General features: G+C 38.5%; 1 protein-coding gene across 1 annotated transcript; it reads right to left on the minus strand.

Moving 5' to 3' along the window:
• Window positions 1-5,324: 5,324 nt before the first annotated feature.
• Window positions 5,325-18,178, minus strand: LOC144635991 (DDB1- and CUL4-associated factor 5-like). Its single transcript, XM_078495126.1, has 8 exons — window positions 17,806-18,178; window positions 16,086-16,229; window positions 15,703-15,739; window positions 12,141-12,280; window positions 11,570-11,702; window positions 10,513-10,726; window positions 10,013-10,207; window positions 5,325-9,066 (listed from the first exon to the last, which is right to left on the minus strand). Exons 1-8 carry the CDS (start codon window positions 18,038-18,040, stop codon window positions 7,870-7,872), a joined length of 2,295 nt encoding a protein of 764 aa, XP_078351252.1. The 5' UTR covers window positions 18,041-18,178; the 3' UTR covers window positions 5,325-7,869.
• Window positions 18,179-18,240: the final 62 nt, after the last annotated feature.

Consider the following 18,240-nt stretch of genomic DNA (forward strand, 5'->3'; position numbering starts at 1 on the left):
AAGTGACAGGAAGGGACTCGGTACGTATAACTTCAAGCCCTTTTGCAAAAGCAGCACGAAGGACAGAAGAGATGCGGTTGTGAACGAGGCGAAGCGGGTTGAACGCGAGAGAAGGTACGTGCACTTGGTGCAGTGTAGTCGGCAAGGGCGATGCTTGAGGTGGGAAGAGCCCGTGATTGAAAGACAGTTGTCCAGGAAAGAGTTGTGGGCATGGGAACCGGCGCGACTGAGCTTTTTAGTTAAGTATGACACGCTACCATCTGCAGCCAATCTTGTACGTTGGAAAGTGTCTGAAGAGAGCAAGTGCCAGTGTGGACAGTGTGGCACATTTCGTCACATCCTGTCTGCCTGCCCCATGGGTCTAAAAGATCGATACACCTGGCGGCACAACCAGGTACTGAGGATCATCGTGGAAGCCATTGAAATGAAGGTAGCTGATATTAATCAAGGGAAGATGCCTATGAAGGAATGCCAAAACAAAGTTGTGTTTCACCAAGAAGGGAAGAAGGGAGCGACAAAACCATCCCCAAAGAAACAAGTGGTAAACGAGAGGTGGCAGGGAACATGGAAGGTGATCAGTTCCCTTGTTTTTCCCATTGTAACACCCAGCCAAGTCCGGATGTTGGGGTGTGGAGTGACGATGCCAGACAAGAGATCCTGCTTGAATTAACAGTGTCGTGGCAAGAGAACTTTGGAGATGCAGAGGACCGGAAATACAGGCGGTACAAGGAGCTGATTGACACTTGTAAAGAGGCTGGCTGGAATCCAGACTATTATCACCTTGCTGTCGGTTGCCGTGGGTATGTTAGCCGAGAACTGGCAAACTTGATGCATGGTCGGTTTAGATTCACCACAAGAGAACAGAGAACAGGCAGCAGAGAAAGCCTCATACTTCATCTAGTTGAAACGTAACGACGATTTTAGGACAAAGTGTGGCTAGGCTAGTAATATCAGGCCACTGTTTTATTTTATAACTCATGATGTCCCAGTCAGCACCAGCTCTTTTGAAGCCTCCTTAGGAAGGGGCCCCGCCATGGCAGAAGGCAGTCGAGGAGTAGGGGCCGAAACTGTCTGCCATGGTTCCTCCTGACGACTTCTGATCTGGATCCAGGATCGGAGCTGTTGGCTGGGAAGCACAGGAGTGTTTCATTACTTCTCCCTCTAATTTGTCAATATTTGCTCAATTTTAAAGACCATTAAAGAAACTTTGCTGCTTTGTTACATATTTTACGCCCATATATCTTTCTGTCTCCAGTGGTGCTAAAAACATCAAAGTTTGAATCACAACAACACAAACATCATCTGGAATATCAAAACTTTGCACCCTGGTCATACAGTCGTCATTAAGGACATCAAAATCTGATTCTCAGCAACACAAACATTTTTGAGAATATAAGAATATCAAAACCTAGACCAGACCGGCAATCAGACTACACCCCGAGGTGAGTTTCGTGTTTTAAGTTGTCCATAGTTATTTTTGGTTTCTGCTCCTTTGTAACGTTTAAACTGGTGGCAACAGCACGATGAAAGACGATTGGTGCAGGTTAATGTGGTAAAGTGGGGGATGTTTTAAAAGACATGATTGATTCTGAAAGTACAGTCGACTCCCGATAACTCGAACCCTCGCTAACTCAAACCTCGCGCTTTATACTCGAACCAAAATCGATTTTTCCTTGATTTACTATAATTTTACCCTCAGTAACTCGAAACTCCCGCTAACTCGAACCAATGTTCGTTTCCCCTCGTGTCATTTTCTTTATAATTTTATCCTCGATAACTCGAACAATGCCTATCAAAACGTGACAAGTCAAGGGAAACAGCAAAACACTGAATTTACTCCTTGAAATAAATAAATACACGAGTCAGAGCAGCCCCCGAAATACAGGTCGAAATGCCCCTTAAAACACGACCTATGCCAACTTTGACGTGCTACAGACTAAGTTTGATGGTCGAGGTTGATACCGATTCTTTGAAATGCAGCCTTAGGAAATTTTCAAGAATAATCGATATTGTTCTTATAGATTATTTGAGAAGCGTCCGGGCGTATTGAAAGTAGATAGCATGAACCTAGTAATTCTAGTTTTAAACCCTGTAGCAGTAGCCCGACGTTGCTCTCTTTGAAACCTGCAAAGTTGGCAGTACCCGGACTTCTCATTTGACTTATCCTGCTGCTTTGCTCTGTTTTCTTTCTCATTACGTTACGTTATGATTCATACAGTAATTTAGAAATGTATATCATTTCTCTCATACCGCCCTTCATCACAGCGGAGATTAACTTGCATGTGGATAGATAGTTTACTAAAGCTTTAAACTGATTACAATTCTTGGGCTGAATTAGATAAAACTTGGCAAATGAAATCAAATATAAATTAGTCTATGCTAAAATGTGATCCATGCAAAACACTACATGTAAATAAAATCGGCTAAAACAATTAAAAATGTAAAATATACTTGACTGCTGGATGCTCCAATACAGTGTTCCAATACTAAATGTTCCAGTCATTTTAGGCAAGGACACTATAAAAGTTTGGCTCCTTTGGCATTATTTGAACTCACCAGAAATGCTATTTATATGGGTCTATGTTGTTTCCCTCATTTCACCACACTTACAGTGCTTTGTTTATGCTAGCTCAACGCATTATGGACGGTGCAACCAACATGCTGTATTTCCCTTTTTACCTCATGGTAATGAGGTTAAGTTACCACCTCGAATTCCCTCACTCGCTCACTCATTCACTCCATTCTGTTATTAAACCGCAATTAATTTATGCATTAAACGGTAAACGTGCTGACAGAAAGGTCCTTTAAAAGGAATTCAGCACATGTCCACGCAGCACGTTTTTGTTTGGCATCACGTCATCTCATGTCACGTTATCCGTTTTTATTATTATTATTATTATTTTTTTTTGGGGGGGGGGGGCGAGTAGCCTACGTCGCAGACGAACAAAACCCCGGGGTTTTGTTCGTCTGCAACGCAGGCTAGGGGGCAAGTAGAAACAAGAAGTGCTCGGACGATCGAAAGTTGCACTTAATTCAGGTGATAAAAAATTAGAATTCGCGCTACGAAGCCTTAGAGCAAAGCAGCTGCTATCAACGGCCCATTTCGCAACTCCCATGAAAAAAGAAAACATCAAAGGCAAATGAAGTGAGGTTGACATTACTGATAGTAGGTATGAGATACAGATACGCTTACGATGTGACGTGTTTTAGTGAACGTTCTAGGACACACACAAAAAACATAGGATCCACGCAGTTAACAACTTTTTTTCTACTACGTCTCTCACTGCCGAAAATATAATCTGGAACAATAAGCTTATCAAAATAGACGGCAAGAGCATTTACTACCACAATTATGTAAAAGCAGGAATTACTTCAACTAGCCAGATGCAATTCAATAGAGGCAATGTAGAGTCATACAATATTGCAACAAGTGCTGGTTTAAAACATTCAAACTTTTTAACGTGGTCAGGAATTAGAAGTGCAATTCCTGGCAACTTAAAAGTTTTGGATGTTGATGGTAATAAAATCGGTTCATTAGAATTTTACTGTGGGGAAAAACTTTTCGATCCCTTATTATGTAAAAGTAAACAATTTTATGAATTACTTATTACAAAAAAGGCAATAGTATCAAGGGGTTTTACGAAGTTGAAAAATGCTTTTGGTTTAGATGACAGTACAGTGTCAAAGGTTTTTCTTAATTTGTTGTCTGTTTCATCGGAAACTTAAGAAGCTTTCAGTTTAAACTTCTAAATGATATTGAGCGACTAGCTAAAATAGGTTATGTTCCACATGATACCTGTACGTTTTGCAAAGTTAACCCAGAAACTGTATATCATTTATTTTACAATTGCCCTCTGACTCGTTTCTTTTGGGAAAACTTTGAAAACTTCTGGTTTGTACTCTCTGGCCAACGTGAGAAACTCACGTTACAAGATGTATACATTGGTAAATTAGAAAAATGCGAGTTGTTAAACTATCTTATAACTCTTGCAAAACTGCATATATGGCTTAGTCGAAAACAATCTAAAATTCCAAAGTGTGAAGTATTTATAGAACTAGTTGACCAAAAATACAGAACCGAGAAATATATTGCTGTAAAAAAAAATACACAGAAACAATTTCAGGCTAGGTGGCAATTATATAGGTGGTACTTATATACAATTAATAGTTTACAAAATTAATAGCTTACAAAAATTTATATACTATATAATAGCTTATGAGAGTCTTTGTAAACACTTAATGTATTTTAATGTATTTTCAAAATGGCAATAAATATGTGAAAAAAAGGATCCACGCAGCCATTTTGGTTCGCATCACGTCATCCGTTTTTCGTCTATTTGAGGCGAGTATAAACACAGTGCTCAGGCGCATCTTTCTCTCAGTTATTTTCTGCCGCTCAAAAACAACGCTTGTTGTTGCTTGGTATATACGTACTGACAGAAAAGTTATATAAAACTTAAATAAATTGTGGCGGTGAAAAATAGAATTAAAGCTACGAAACCGAAGAACACGAACTATTAATAATGGCCCATTGACTCGAAAAGCAAATGGAGTGAGATTGTTACATTATTATTTATTGAATGTTTATTTGGAAAAAAAAATGCAAATGACGGCACTTCATCGAATTACCAGGACCGAGGCTTAGAATTTCGCAACCAAGCACCTAGCACAAATGCCCAAGAATTCGGCATTGACAAGTAGTGTATCTCTGCTCTACATCCCTAAGCTAATGGGACAGTTTGGAGACTAAACCCAACCATTGGAGGAATGTTGCGGAAAACTGATCAGTCTGGAGATGATTGGGCTTACAGATTCCCTTTGTCCATTTTCTCTACATGAATCATGGTAACGCTGCCACAATTTATTCGCCATTCTACCTGTCCGAAGGCTATTATTCTCAGCATGGCCTGGGCTTGAGGCGTGCTCTTGTGGTAAGGGTGCTGGGCTTAAAAACTGCAGGTCAGTCTCGGGTTCAAAATCCTCGTCATTTCCACTACATGGATTTGTAAACTGGAACTGTAAACTGGTCAGCCTCCCACATAATAATAGAAATTTGCAGTGGGCTGTGGCATTTCCACAGAGTGGTTCTTTATCCACTGTTCCAGTTAGATCGAACTGGAATTTAGAAGTGTTGGTTTTTGTGGAGGAAGGAAACCCGGAGAGACCCTCAGCGTAAGGACGAGAACCAACAAAAAACTCAACCCACCGATATCACAGGGTCCGGGTATCAAACATGTTGGAATTTCTGCTTTATTTATGTTGATTGTTTATTTAGTAATTAGTGTCCTCAATCAGCACATAAGTATTGCTAAATACTCTGACAATTATACTGATTTATTTTTTATTTGGTCTTTATTTTGTGTTTTTGTCAACTCTACAGGTAAGGCTGTAGTTTTTTAACTTTTTTAAAAAGTAACTTTATATTTGGCTTATACTAGACCTTATCATATTTAAATAAAACATGTTTTTAAGAAGCCTGGTTCCATAAATTAAGCTCAGCTGCCACCTCTTACATTTTCTTTTGCCTGGCTCAGATCTAAACGAACTTCCAACAATGCTCAGAATATACATGTTGCAATAATTAATCGTGCAATACACCATCGGATGGGCACTTTACACTGTCAGACATGCTATATTCGTAAGTAGACTAAACATGTTTAGGCCTAGTGGGCCTAGTGTGAATACATCACTACAAATTAAACATGTTTCTGGTGCACTGTTTTCCTCAACATTTCAGTGAACCATTTCTATCAAACTGAGAAAAGTAAATTTTCACATGTTGCTACATCAACCAACTGATGAGCAAAAGTGTTTGTCATCTCATGGATATCTTTACACATACAGTAAAACTAGTTTACTTTCCTCCCAAGCAATTGCTGCAGTTTGCACCTCTCTGGACCCTTCCCGGGAAAATAAAACCAAGTTTGAAAGTCTGCTCGTCGCTCTTTTTTTGTATTTCGACTTGTCGAAAGTCTAAAACTCAGAAATACGCATCGTGACAATTCCCAACGAAAGGTAAATTATTATGTTGTCATGTCTACTGCGAGAAAAGAAGTATCCCACTCGGTCTACATCGGTACTTGTGAATGTGTTTCTCAATGGAAGCATCTGACTGCATATTCTGTGTCATAGCTTACGCCATTACCTTAAATCTTTTTTCCAGTAACAACATTTACTACCCCGATGGAAGAACACAAAACTTAATTTCGTTATCATTTACCTTAAAACTCCGGACAGTAAATCTGCTTGTATATCACTGGTACAATCAAACCTTCAAATATCCAGACTCATTAGGACCAGCAAAAATAGTATGTATAAGCAAAACTGAGCAACAGAAAAGGCACTAACATTTTGCACCATAGGTAATCGCCTGAAAAGGAGAGAAAATTTAGGTCTGGATTTTAGGACTTTTGACCGTAGCACATTTGTCTGTATCACATGATCAAAGCAGAATGATCACATGCTACAAACAAATCTACCACGTGATGCACATTGGGACTATGTTTAGTACAGTAATGTGGCCAAATGTCTTGTTCTACTGCATAAAATATACACATTCAGGGGCGGATCCAGGGGGGGTGGATTGGGTGGCTAGCCACCCCCCTTGATCCACCAGAAAAATCAAATAAACATATTAAAATAGAAAATAAGGACAATGTACATCCACCTTTCATAGTCAGGCGGCCGTTCAAAGTTAAGAAAGGCCATTTTTCCAAAATAGGAGATTTTCGACAGCCTGTTTTACGAACTTCTGGCTTAATGTAACAAAACATGTGTGTATAATTTGAAAAAATTAGATTCCTCTTAACTTTTGAGAGTTGTTTTAGCCTTGCTGGAATGATTTTCTTCTCCATTTACATTTTTTTAGCGAGTGTTCGTACCGTTTTTTCGCATTGAAGCGATTTCACAAACAAGTTAAGTCGCCAAAGTTGTTCCAGGCCACTTTGCCAAGGGCTAAAAATGTTCACGCATGTGGGTGAGCAAAAAACGCATATCTGTTCTTTCCTGTAAGTTCGCGGCCTATCAACTTTAAATTTCAATCACTGTTCATTTGATAAGAACTAGACTTTTTCTCCGAAATATAACTCAAGGTAAGGTGAAGAAAGAATATTTTGCCAAATTATCAAGGAAAAACAGTGGCTTAAAGCTGATTTCCAGTCCGTACTGCGCAGACTCGGGGTTTGTTTTCGTTTTTGTTTTGAATTCGTTGAAACGTTACACTTCGTTGACAGCATACATGAAGTTTTTTAGTCCGCCATTACAGTTCGCATCGTTCAAGAATTTCCGATGAGCTGAAACGTCGGTTTGAAATAGCGTCAAGGTTCTTCTACTTGTTATTATTTGTTCTGCAAGGATATCTGGCGTTAATAATGAAGAAACAGGTAAGTTTGTCACGTAATTTTTAGTTTTGCTTTGTTTGTGAGGCTCACATAAACATTGCAGCCGAGATTGCGCAGTACGGACTGTAATTCATCTTTAATAACTTAATTGACAGCTGTATAAAGCTGCTCAGAATCGCGGAAATCACGTCTAAGAGGCTTCAACTTTTCAAAATTTTCTGAGGGGGCATGCCCCCAGACCCCCCCTAGGCGGATGGAGCCTTCAGCTCCAATAAATATGGGCCTCACATTTAAACTCATTTGCATTTGCACTCCCACTTTCAAAAAACTGCCTAAAACCCACCCCCCCCCCCCCCCACGAAAAAATATTGGTAAACAGTCACCCCCCTTTGAAAAATCCTGGATCCGCCCCTGACATTGCCCGGACCAACTATATTCCTGTCTGGTTGTTAAATTGCACTAAACACTCAGCTCCAGGAGAGTGGAATTTGAGAATCTAGTGCACATGATAAGCTCGTATAAAACACCACTATCTGTTTGAATCAGTTCCCTTCTCCTCCTCGTTTTTCTGTGTATTGGCTTTTTTCTTGTTAGTAGCTGGGGTATGGTCTGATTGTTCTGTCCAGCTACTTTCATCAGCAGTTACTTGGTGGTTATTCTCGTGCGATTCTGAACACTCTGTTTTGCGAGATACAATCGTTTTATTACTCTTGGTAACTTTCACTTCAGAGTTGTTGTTTGCCTTGTGATTGTCTCTTATATCTGCAGATCCATCAGTTTTATGCTCACTGTCGTGACATGCAGTTTCACATGTTTCCAAGCCATTAGCAGGACTCTGTGCATCTGTCTCTTGCACCTTTCTCTTCTTCCTTTTGTGTGTGAACTTATCATTGCTTCTCTCCATCGTCTTCTTTGTTGTTCTATAATCGTCGTCTGTGTCACTGCTGCTGCTGCTACTGTCACTACTCTCCTCAAGATGCATAACATTTCTACCAGTTTTTGTTTTTGACTTTTGCTGACTATATTTATTGTCACTGTCAGATGACGAGGAATCACACACAACATGGCCAGCGCTACTTCCCTCACCTTCATTTACTGATCTCTTTTGAAAACGATACCGTCTTTTTGTATGAGATTGATGTCTTTTAAATTGAACGGGAGAGTGTGTAGTACTTTGCCCGTTTTCTAAATCCTTGGGTAGTTCAGGCAAAAAAACCTTGATGTTATTCTCAGTCTCATCTTCACTACTAGTGCTATCTGCATTTAGCAGATCCCGAATAACAGCGGCATCTCTGAGGTGTCTTAGCCGTCTAAGCACACCTTGGCCTGAACTGTTTGTAGCTGTCTCCCCATCTGGTGATCCTGGGCTTGGTCGATGAAGCAGTTCCCTCATGAGTAAGCGACTCATGCTTGTTCCTGTGTGGTCACTATCACTCTCTTCACTGCTGTCAGGTTGAAGGATAAAACTTAGGTGTAAATCATCCAAGAAGCTATCGTCCGAGTCAGAGTGGATATTATCTTTCTCGCGCTGGATTAGTGAGTCAAAGAAAGCTAACATACGTGGGTCCTCGTCTGTTGACTTACTCTCATATTCATCATGGGAGAGTGGGAGACCTCCATACCGTATAAAACCCAGGTAATCACTATGAGAATAAAGTTCCCGTCTACTTCCTGTGCAGGATTCCTTTCTATTGTAACCTCTTGTCATTGGAAAAGGACTCCACACCTGTATGAAGATTTAAAAAGCCTTAATTATCAAAGCTAGGGGAAAGAAAAGTAAAAATATGGATGTTAGGGGAAAATAAGAATGTGTCTCAGACAAACTCCATGTCACGTTTTGTCGGACCTTGTTGACAAGACAACAATACGGTAGAATACTTCATCAAATTCATAACGTGGCAGCTTTGTCTTTCAACCCTCACAAGAAAACAAGTACTGATGTAGCGATAGACGAAAAAAAACAACTGCTGTATCAGTTCGAATTCAAATAGTGCAATCCAGCTGGCTAAACTACTTAACGGCTATTGGTTGTACAAGGCAAAAAAATCTATGACTAGGGTGAGTTGAGTGTGTTTATCTTTAAGACGTTGTGCTCTATACCCCAGTAGGAAGCCTGTTCACAGGGTCGCTTTTACAGATTGTGTTCAGCAACGTTTTGGCAACTTTTGACGTATGGAGCACAGGCAGCTCAAACACATGATATGGGAAATGTTGAGCTGCTGTATTCAATTATATCCACATGCGCAAATTATTGTAAATGTAAAAAAAGTATATTTTGTAATGTGCGTAAATAAAATGTTATTTCTTCAACAAAATGAAATGAGAAATTGAAGTAATTTTTAATTTACTTTATCATTAAGAGTGGGGCATAAGTTAAGACCAAAGTAAGTGGTGGTGTTAGAATATGAGAGCTCTATAAGACTTTGTATGGAATAGTAAAAATAATACAGGATTCAATCCATCAACAAAGGGTACTTTTTGCCGTACCTTTGAAAAAATAAAGAAGATGAATTTACTTTTCTTTTTTTCTGGTGTGCTTTTGACCTATTTTGTTGATTTGGGGAGATTATGTCATTCCTGACTGCATCTTATGAAGGCAGGATGACAAAATCTCTCCAAAATTATTAAATAAATAATCATACGCTCAGTAAACTTAAGCTTGTAATACCAACCTTTAAGACCTTTTCTACTCCTGCCGATATAAGCATGTGTGTAGCAGGGTTGAAGCGGACCTGGTTAACAATGGAACGGTGACCATGTAGCACCATGAATGCTCTACCAACAGTTACCAGTTCATCATGGTCAGCCCAGTCACCAGGCACCTCCCATATGTACACATTGAAATCATCAGAACCAGAAACAACATACTGCAAAATAATTATTGACATACACATGTAAGCATTCTTTTAAACAGGTGGTGTGGAGTGAGGTGTTACATCAGCAAGAATTAAAAAACACATTTTATTGAAACAGTGACGTGGTAGGGCACCAATAAAAACAAATCCATAAATTATTTTCTAGACGAACAACCCAAGGTCAGTTTTTCCACATGTTGCCCTTTGCCAACCTCATTTTGGAAAATCATCACAAGAGAATTTTGGTCACCAACATATCCACAAACCAGGCTAACACTGAGTGATACCTATGCATATGTGGATGACCATTTATTTACCTGATCTTTGCTTCCAGCAAAACAATTACTCTTCATAGTACACACATTGTTGTAGCCAGGGTGGTGAAACTCAGCTATTGCAGAGGAGCGCTTCACATGATAAAGAACAGGAGGCAGGCGACGGCGAAGAGCTGTTATCATGTCACCTGTCATGTTCCATTTCAGTCCCATGGCGCACATCTGAGGAATTCCATAACTAAACTGCTTGAGACAGCTGTGGAATAAACAGTGTATATCTAGGGTTTAAATTTTATATCAACATAATAATAATAAGCAGTGTATATCTAGGGTTTTTTCTAACCCTAACCCAACTGTATGTTGTACCAACCCTCAAAACACTTAATGGATTATTCAGCGCATACTCGATCAAAATATGCTGGAACTGCAGGCTAAATAAAAACATATTATTAAATAACTTTAACAGTCAAATAATCCTGCTTAGTGTGTGAAGATTACCTGAAGCTTTCTGAAGATTACTGAACATCACACAAAACAATCCTAAGCCTTTTAACGGTTGCTGAATGATCTCAAGGCATTACAAAGGCTACGAAAGCTTAAACATCACCTGAGGTGTTTTCTAAATACTAGAGTTCAGTTTAACATAATTTCTTTTGAACTGTGTTGTGTTGCACATAGGTCTTGTTTCATCTTGTTAAAGCACTGCTAATACAGAACGTTGAGTCAAGAGTCAGACAGCCCTATTCTTATTTTGCAGTACAGTTTAACCCTGGTTTTCTGTCTGCCTTTATTTAAACACCTGTTGTAACTCATGAAATGGAAAGTCGTTGGTTTGAAGAATGATCGGGAAATAACTTTTTAAACTGAGTCACGGCATGACATGTCAATCTTGTTGATTTCTTTTTACACAAATTAAAAACTTCGCACCCAGCAACTTAGAGGCAATCTTTACACTGTCCTATGTTCTATGTGATACAGTTCCATCTATAACGAATAATCAGCTTGTTTACATATAGTATTTAGCAATCAGTTTTGACACTGACAACAAATTGTTTGCACTGGCTATATAGTATACTGAGACAACATATTTATAACATACCTAACTGGAACCCTGACATCCCAAAGTTGGACGCCTTTCCTGGAATTAGCTGTGGCTATGAGGCTGGGATCAACTGGATTGAAAACAGCGGCATGAAAGGCTGATTCATGTCGTGCAATGCACATTGATGAACCTAAAACCAACATGTTATCTTTTAGTATTTAATTCAAATATAGAGTAAAATTAACTATGTTACTGATTATGTTTAAAACTCAAACAACAAACTTATAACCAGCAACTGACTTTTTAATATCACTAATGAAATCCTTTCCCATCAGCTAAGCTTCAATATTAATATTGTTACTCCTGTTCCAGTTTATTAACAGTGCAATGTTCCTTACTGTACATCAACACCCAACAAACGTTTTTGAAAGTCATAATACCGGTAATTATGACCTAATTAGCCAATCACACCATTGAATTTGCATTGAAGGTCACACCCCCTCGAAGTTTTGAGTGTGTTGGTAATGACCATTCAGATTTGTTGTTGAGGGCTTTCAGTTAGCTTACAGTCTATCATTATGAGTATTTGACAGTGATAAATATAAAACAATGTAAACAGGTACCTTACCACTAACTGGAGAAGTCCTTATATCCCAAAGCATAACTTTGCCGTCATCAGAAGCTGTTAGGAACACATTGTTGTCCTCTGGGTGGATATTAAGTCCATAAACTGGATCGTCATGATAGTACATGCCAACTGTTTCCCCACTAAAAATTTTAAAAGAGAAGCATGTTACAACTTGAAAATCTAGCCATGGTACATTGCAATTTCTTAAAGTTTTGATTGGTTTACAGTCCATGGTATACAAACTCATATACTATAGACCACAAAATAATATGGTAGGTGTAGGCATCAGCGAGAACAGCCAGAGAGCTCAAATTTTGCAATACTTTGTGTGTTTTTAATTATTCCACTTGCACTTGTTGGATATGAGATAGTTATAACCAACTTGGTGCCATGTGCCTTGTTGAATATCGACCATCTCATATCCAATGCATGCCCATGGAATAATTGTTAACAAGAGCTCTTAGAGTTTACAACTGCGCTGAACTCGTGAGCACTTAAGGTGGCTCGATCGGATTTTTGAGTGACGATACCTTTCAACTTTGAGCAACTTGTATGTCACCGTAAACAATACGACTGAAAATCAATCAATATAGCTGTCCTAAAGAAAGATGAAAGTTTCGAATGAGATAAGTTTCGTCGAAATCGGAGTAACCATAGCAACATAATGACGTCACCACCCATTTTACACGAGACCGATTTTCTTGTGATAGAGGGATAATTTTGAAAAAAGGCTTCTAGATCTTGGACTTGAAATAGTTTTCTCAAGGTCTGCGAAATTTGAAGAATTTCTATGAGAGCGTTTTCGAGAAAATTTTGGATGAAGTTTTCAGGTGCTAAAATACAACAAAAACAAAGCAGTCTTAATACATTATTGAGAAAACGTTCACAAGGCCCGATCAAGTAACATTTTGGCCTTAAGTGAATCTTGAACTATCTAATTACCTTGGAAGAAAATCTCAGAGAAATCGTTTTATTTGATTTCTTGAAACATCGGCTTGAATATGAACTGGTATGAAGTGTTATTTCGCTCTTTTATCGAAAAAGGGCCTTCGCTTACTAAAATGATCGCAAAATAAAAAGCGCTCGATAGAATTTTTTTAAACTTGGCAGTCAAAAAGAAGAATAAGTTTGTAATGAAATGTCTGATTTTCAAAATAATTGAAACATTTTAAGGCAGTTAATTCAAAGCCTTAATTCAGGTAAACATTGCGCTGTTTTTCACCCTACATCGGATCGCTGCCTCATTATCTGTCTCCATTGTCTCAAGCCGCGTGCATTTGTAAATTCCAGTAGATCATGAATCACTAATTATTTATTACTGGAGATTTTTATGACAATTCTGCCTTGGCCTTGAAACTATTAGGAGACTGAAGATAATACAAGTGCTTTACTAGCCTATTCCTCGTTGTTATTGTATTTTGGCTTGTTAAATTAGCTTGTTTCTGTGCAGTTTTCGGACAACAAGCAGCTGTTTTACATATTCAAGATGTGCTGAAATTTACAATTGCACGGGGCACGACACAATAGAGACTTATAATGAGGCAGCGATCCGATGTAGGGTGAAAAACAGCGTAATGTTTACCTGAGTTAAGGCTTTAAATTAACTGCCTAAGAATGTTTCAATTATTTTGAAAATCGGACATTTCATTACAAACTTATTCTTCTTTTTGACTGCCAAGTTTAAAAAAATTCTATCGAGCGCTTTTTATTTTGCGATCATTTTAGTAAGCGAAGGCCCTTTTTTGATAAAAGAGCGAAATAACACTTCATACCAGTTCATATTCAAGCCGATGTTTCAAGAAATCAAATGAAACGATTTCTCTGAGATTTTCTCCCAAGGTAATTGGATAGTGCAAGATTCACTTAAGGCCAAAATGTTACTTGATCGGGCCTTGTGAACGTTTTCTCAATAATGTATTAAGACTGCTTTGTTTTTGTTGTATTTTAGCACCTGAAAACTTCATCCAAAATTTTCTCGAAAACGCTCTCATAAAAATTCTTCAAATTTTGCAGACCTTTAGAAAACTATGTCAAGTCCAAGATCTAGAAGCCTTTTTTCAAAATTATCCCTCTATTACAAGAAAATCGGTCTCGTGTAAAATGGGTGGTGACGTCATTTTGTTGCTATGGTTACTCCGATTTCGATGAAACTCATCTCATTCGAAACTTTCATCTTTCTTTAGTACAGCTGTACTGATCGATTTTCAGTCGTATTGTTTACGGTGGCGTACAAGTTGCTCAAAGATGGAAGGTATCGTCACTCAAAAATCCGATCGAGCCACCTTAAGGGGAGCCATGTGGGGGGAACAAAATATGCGCCCCACCCCACCCCCCCGCTTATATCCCTTTTACCTGCGTGCAACAATGTTGCGATTGACAAACAAGGTGGTTAAAAACACCTCGCGTGACATTTCACGGTTGATTAGTTCCATCCAAATTAAATATTTTCTTATATGCTAATGGGGCCAAATTTAATTCCCACGATCCTGATCCGTGAAACAAAAAAATCTTTTAAATCAGCATCTAGTGTTGTATTGAATAACCATTTAAAAATTGAATAACCAGCTCCCAAAATGGAATATTGGAGCAAATAATTAAATCAAATTTGAGAAGAACACTAGACCTGTGTTTTGCTGAATGGGAATTCCCCGGGGAATTAATTTACCAATGATGTAACCCTTGCAATTCAGGGCATGTTTGTCTCAGTGGTTTCCATCAGATTTTAGAAATCATCTAGATGACACAGCTCCAAAAATAAATAACGCTAAAAAGTCGAATATTTCACACTTAACATGCTAAGTTTAGACCAGAGGATTTGTTTAGTTTCCGTTTGTAGCAGATTTAAACCTTTCAGAGCATTGCGTGATTCTTGCCGATCAGTGCCTTGTGAAAGTAAATATTTGCTAACGCCAGCACATTTCAGGACACAAACGTAATGTAAATAAATGTAAATTTTTACCCGCTAAAGCGTATTTTTTAAAGCGTGAAATTTTAGTATTTTCTTTGTTTCAAACGCTTCAAAATACTTCACACTGAATTTTGTAAGTAAAGATTAATGATTCGCAAAGATTTGAAAGGTAGCTGATAATAGCTTTGAAAAAATTACGTGACTTGAGGTCTAGCCGATCGAAAGTGAAACTTGTCATGTCAGCACATTCTTTGACACCAACGTAATGGCATTTATTTACAGATTCTGGCCCACTGAATTATTATTATTTCTCTATGAAAGCATGGAAATTTAATCGAATAGTTCACACTAAACATTCTTTGTAAAGACAAAAAAGAGAAAAAAATTGCCATTTGTTACTCATTTGTAGCTTTTAAACATCGCGTGACTTCAAGCTTGGAGGTCTGGGTCTGGTCACCGACAAAACGAAAAATAATAATAATAAACCCCGTGCAGAGCAAGAACTGCGCAGCGCAGTTAATTATTCAAGGCCAGGTACGTTACAAGATTAATGATGTAATCAATGACTCTGCTGCAACTTTAAACAGTTGATGAAAACCGCCCCTTTATTATAACATCTTGTAAAAAAAGTACATGACTATGTTTCTGACTTACGTTGTAAAGTCATGTCGCAGCGCTTGATTGTCATTACCTATAAAACAAAAGGGATAAAATTAAAGCTCAAAGTTCTGTTTTACAGTATATTGCACTATTTTATGAAATCATTCATAAATGTGTATACCACTTCCCTTGCTTGCTAGAGAAAGGCAAAGAGGGTAAATGGTTGTACATGTACCAGCTACAGTGAAAGTCCTTGAATATTTCTAGCTTTCAAATGTGACCTTACTTCATACAGACATAGCTGGAAATATTTTTGCTCTGAATTATTGTAAACAAATTAGAATATTTTTTCTGAACTCGAGCAGTCATAATTAAGAGTTTTTTGGTATACAGCATTTAGGTATTTTAGATGTTCAAAGACTTGTGACAAAACCTACCTGCTGAAAAGATGTGTCTGTTATCATTGTCAAAAACAGTACAGAATATATTCGACCTGTGCTCTCCTTTCATAGTTGTTGGTGGTTGAGTTCCATAGACACATTTTTCCACATTCCACGCAACAACACGGCGATCATCACCACCTTGGAAATGAAAAAGGTCAAAGAGCCAATCAAATAACTATACAGTATGACATGCTCTAGGCAAGGAGAAAATTATCCCTAGCATTTTCTATACAGTTCTCAAAGTTTCCAAAGAATGTCCTCAGTTTGCAAACCTCCTTCTCTACCTCAAGAGACATTTCACCCTGCTGATCAATTTGAACAATTTTTTTAAGGAATGTACACTACCGGTAATCTATATAGGTGACATTTTCTGTTGGTCAAGGAATGAAATGGAATGACTGAAGGTTTAATTTGTTTCTTTGTAAATATGCCTTGAGGTTGTAGTAAATTAGGTCAGTTGGAATGGTTCAGCTTGGCATGGCTCTTAAGTGGTTTGGTTTAGCATGGTTTCCAGTTGCCATGGCTGCATTTTATGTTGGTTATACCAGTTGATTGCAGTGGGCATGTTTTAACTGGCATTCAAATGACTCATTTTAGGGTAATTGTGAAGAACAGCTCCCGTTAACCGACTGTTGGTCCTCTGTCGGCCGACAAATGGCCAAGTCTGTTGGCTGACAGACGGCCAACTGTTGGCCGACAGACATTTTAGGTTGGCATAACCAAGAACCTTTGGCGTAGACTTCTGAAACCTTGGCATATCTTCAGCTTACTTAGGATGTACATGGAATGAACCCTGGCTAGTTGCATGTGGAAATTTTAATTGTTAGTCTCGGAGCAACTGCAGAACACCCTGCAACTTTGAAGCAATACCTGAGAAACAGCTGCTATGCAGCTCATGGATTAAAGAACGAGGTATATTCATACACCAAATGCAAATATGGTGGGCCACTCGATGGGATGAGTCGCATGAAAACGAGGCTAGTTAGGCCTCAATGTTTTGTTTTGACAATGCTTTCCTGCAAAAGTCTTGCTTTGTGGTCAATCTGTCCTGTTAAGTTTCGACCTTCCTATTGGCCATTCCAAGTTTGTGCAAGGAACTGGGTCGCGTTTTTAATTTTAAGCAATTGATAATCTGATACCACTACATGAAAGAACCCGGCGAAAATGGTCATTTGACCAAGTTTGACGCTTTAAGGATAAAAAGAGATGAAGTTATGTGCCTTGAAATAGATTGAAAATCCATATAAACGTCTCTTATTTTGAGACATCGTCCCCCAAAATATAAACTCAGTGGCAGGATATTAAGCAGTTAAGCCTTATGTGATAATTTTTTATTAAGTCGATGAGCCAGCACCAGTTTTCACAAAATACCACTTGTCACAAGAACCTTATAGTGAACTAAGTTTCATTGATTTACCATAGTCATTCACACCTCCAGTATAAAGCCCAGTTCAACGTGTCACTTCAACATGTAGCTAGCGCAGGCAAAGAAGAGTTTTGTGTGAACATGTTTGGCTTGCTAGAGATACGTGACATTATAACCTTGAAAAATATCTTTGAACTTAAATAAGTACTCATGAAAAGAAAGGAGTAAATATAACTTGATGAACAGTTCGCCCCAGCCTACGGACAATAATTATGAATAAATTGGGGGTACTCTAATTAAAGGGCCAAAATACAAAGCAAAAATATGAAAACAAACAGAAATCCTCACCTGAAACAATGAATTCACCTCCATTACTGGAGAATTCTATTGCATTCACACAGCCAAAATGTCCCAGCAAGTCGTGGTGGTAGAGGCCAGAGGAGCGTGCAAACTGATCTGACATGTAAGATTTGTGCACAATCGAACGTCCATAAGTCTCTGCCAAGCTCTGGTACTGAGGAAAGCTGGAAAGATGGCCACCGCTGCTTCGGCCAACGGAAGCACTATTAAATGACATTTTCATCACTTCACCATTTTCTATTTTTCTTGCTCATCACATATTTGATCTTAAGTTTCACCATTTGTGAAATTGGAGCACACTTCGATAAGTCAGATTCACAACATTTCTTCGACGCCAAGAAAGAAGAACCCTGAAAACGAAGGAGTCACGAAAGATTGGGTCGAGTTTTCCCTGTAGTGGTTTCCAGTCTTTTCTCTGATTTA

Source organism: Oculina patagonica, chromosome 13 (assembly GCF_052425735.1).
Source record: "Oculina patagonica isolate OP01 chromosome 13, crgOcupat, whole genome shotgun sequence".
NCBI classification, from domain to species: Eukaryota; Metazoa; Cnidaria; class Anthozoa; order Scleractinia; family Oculinidae; genus Oculina; species Oculina patagonica.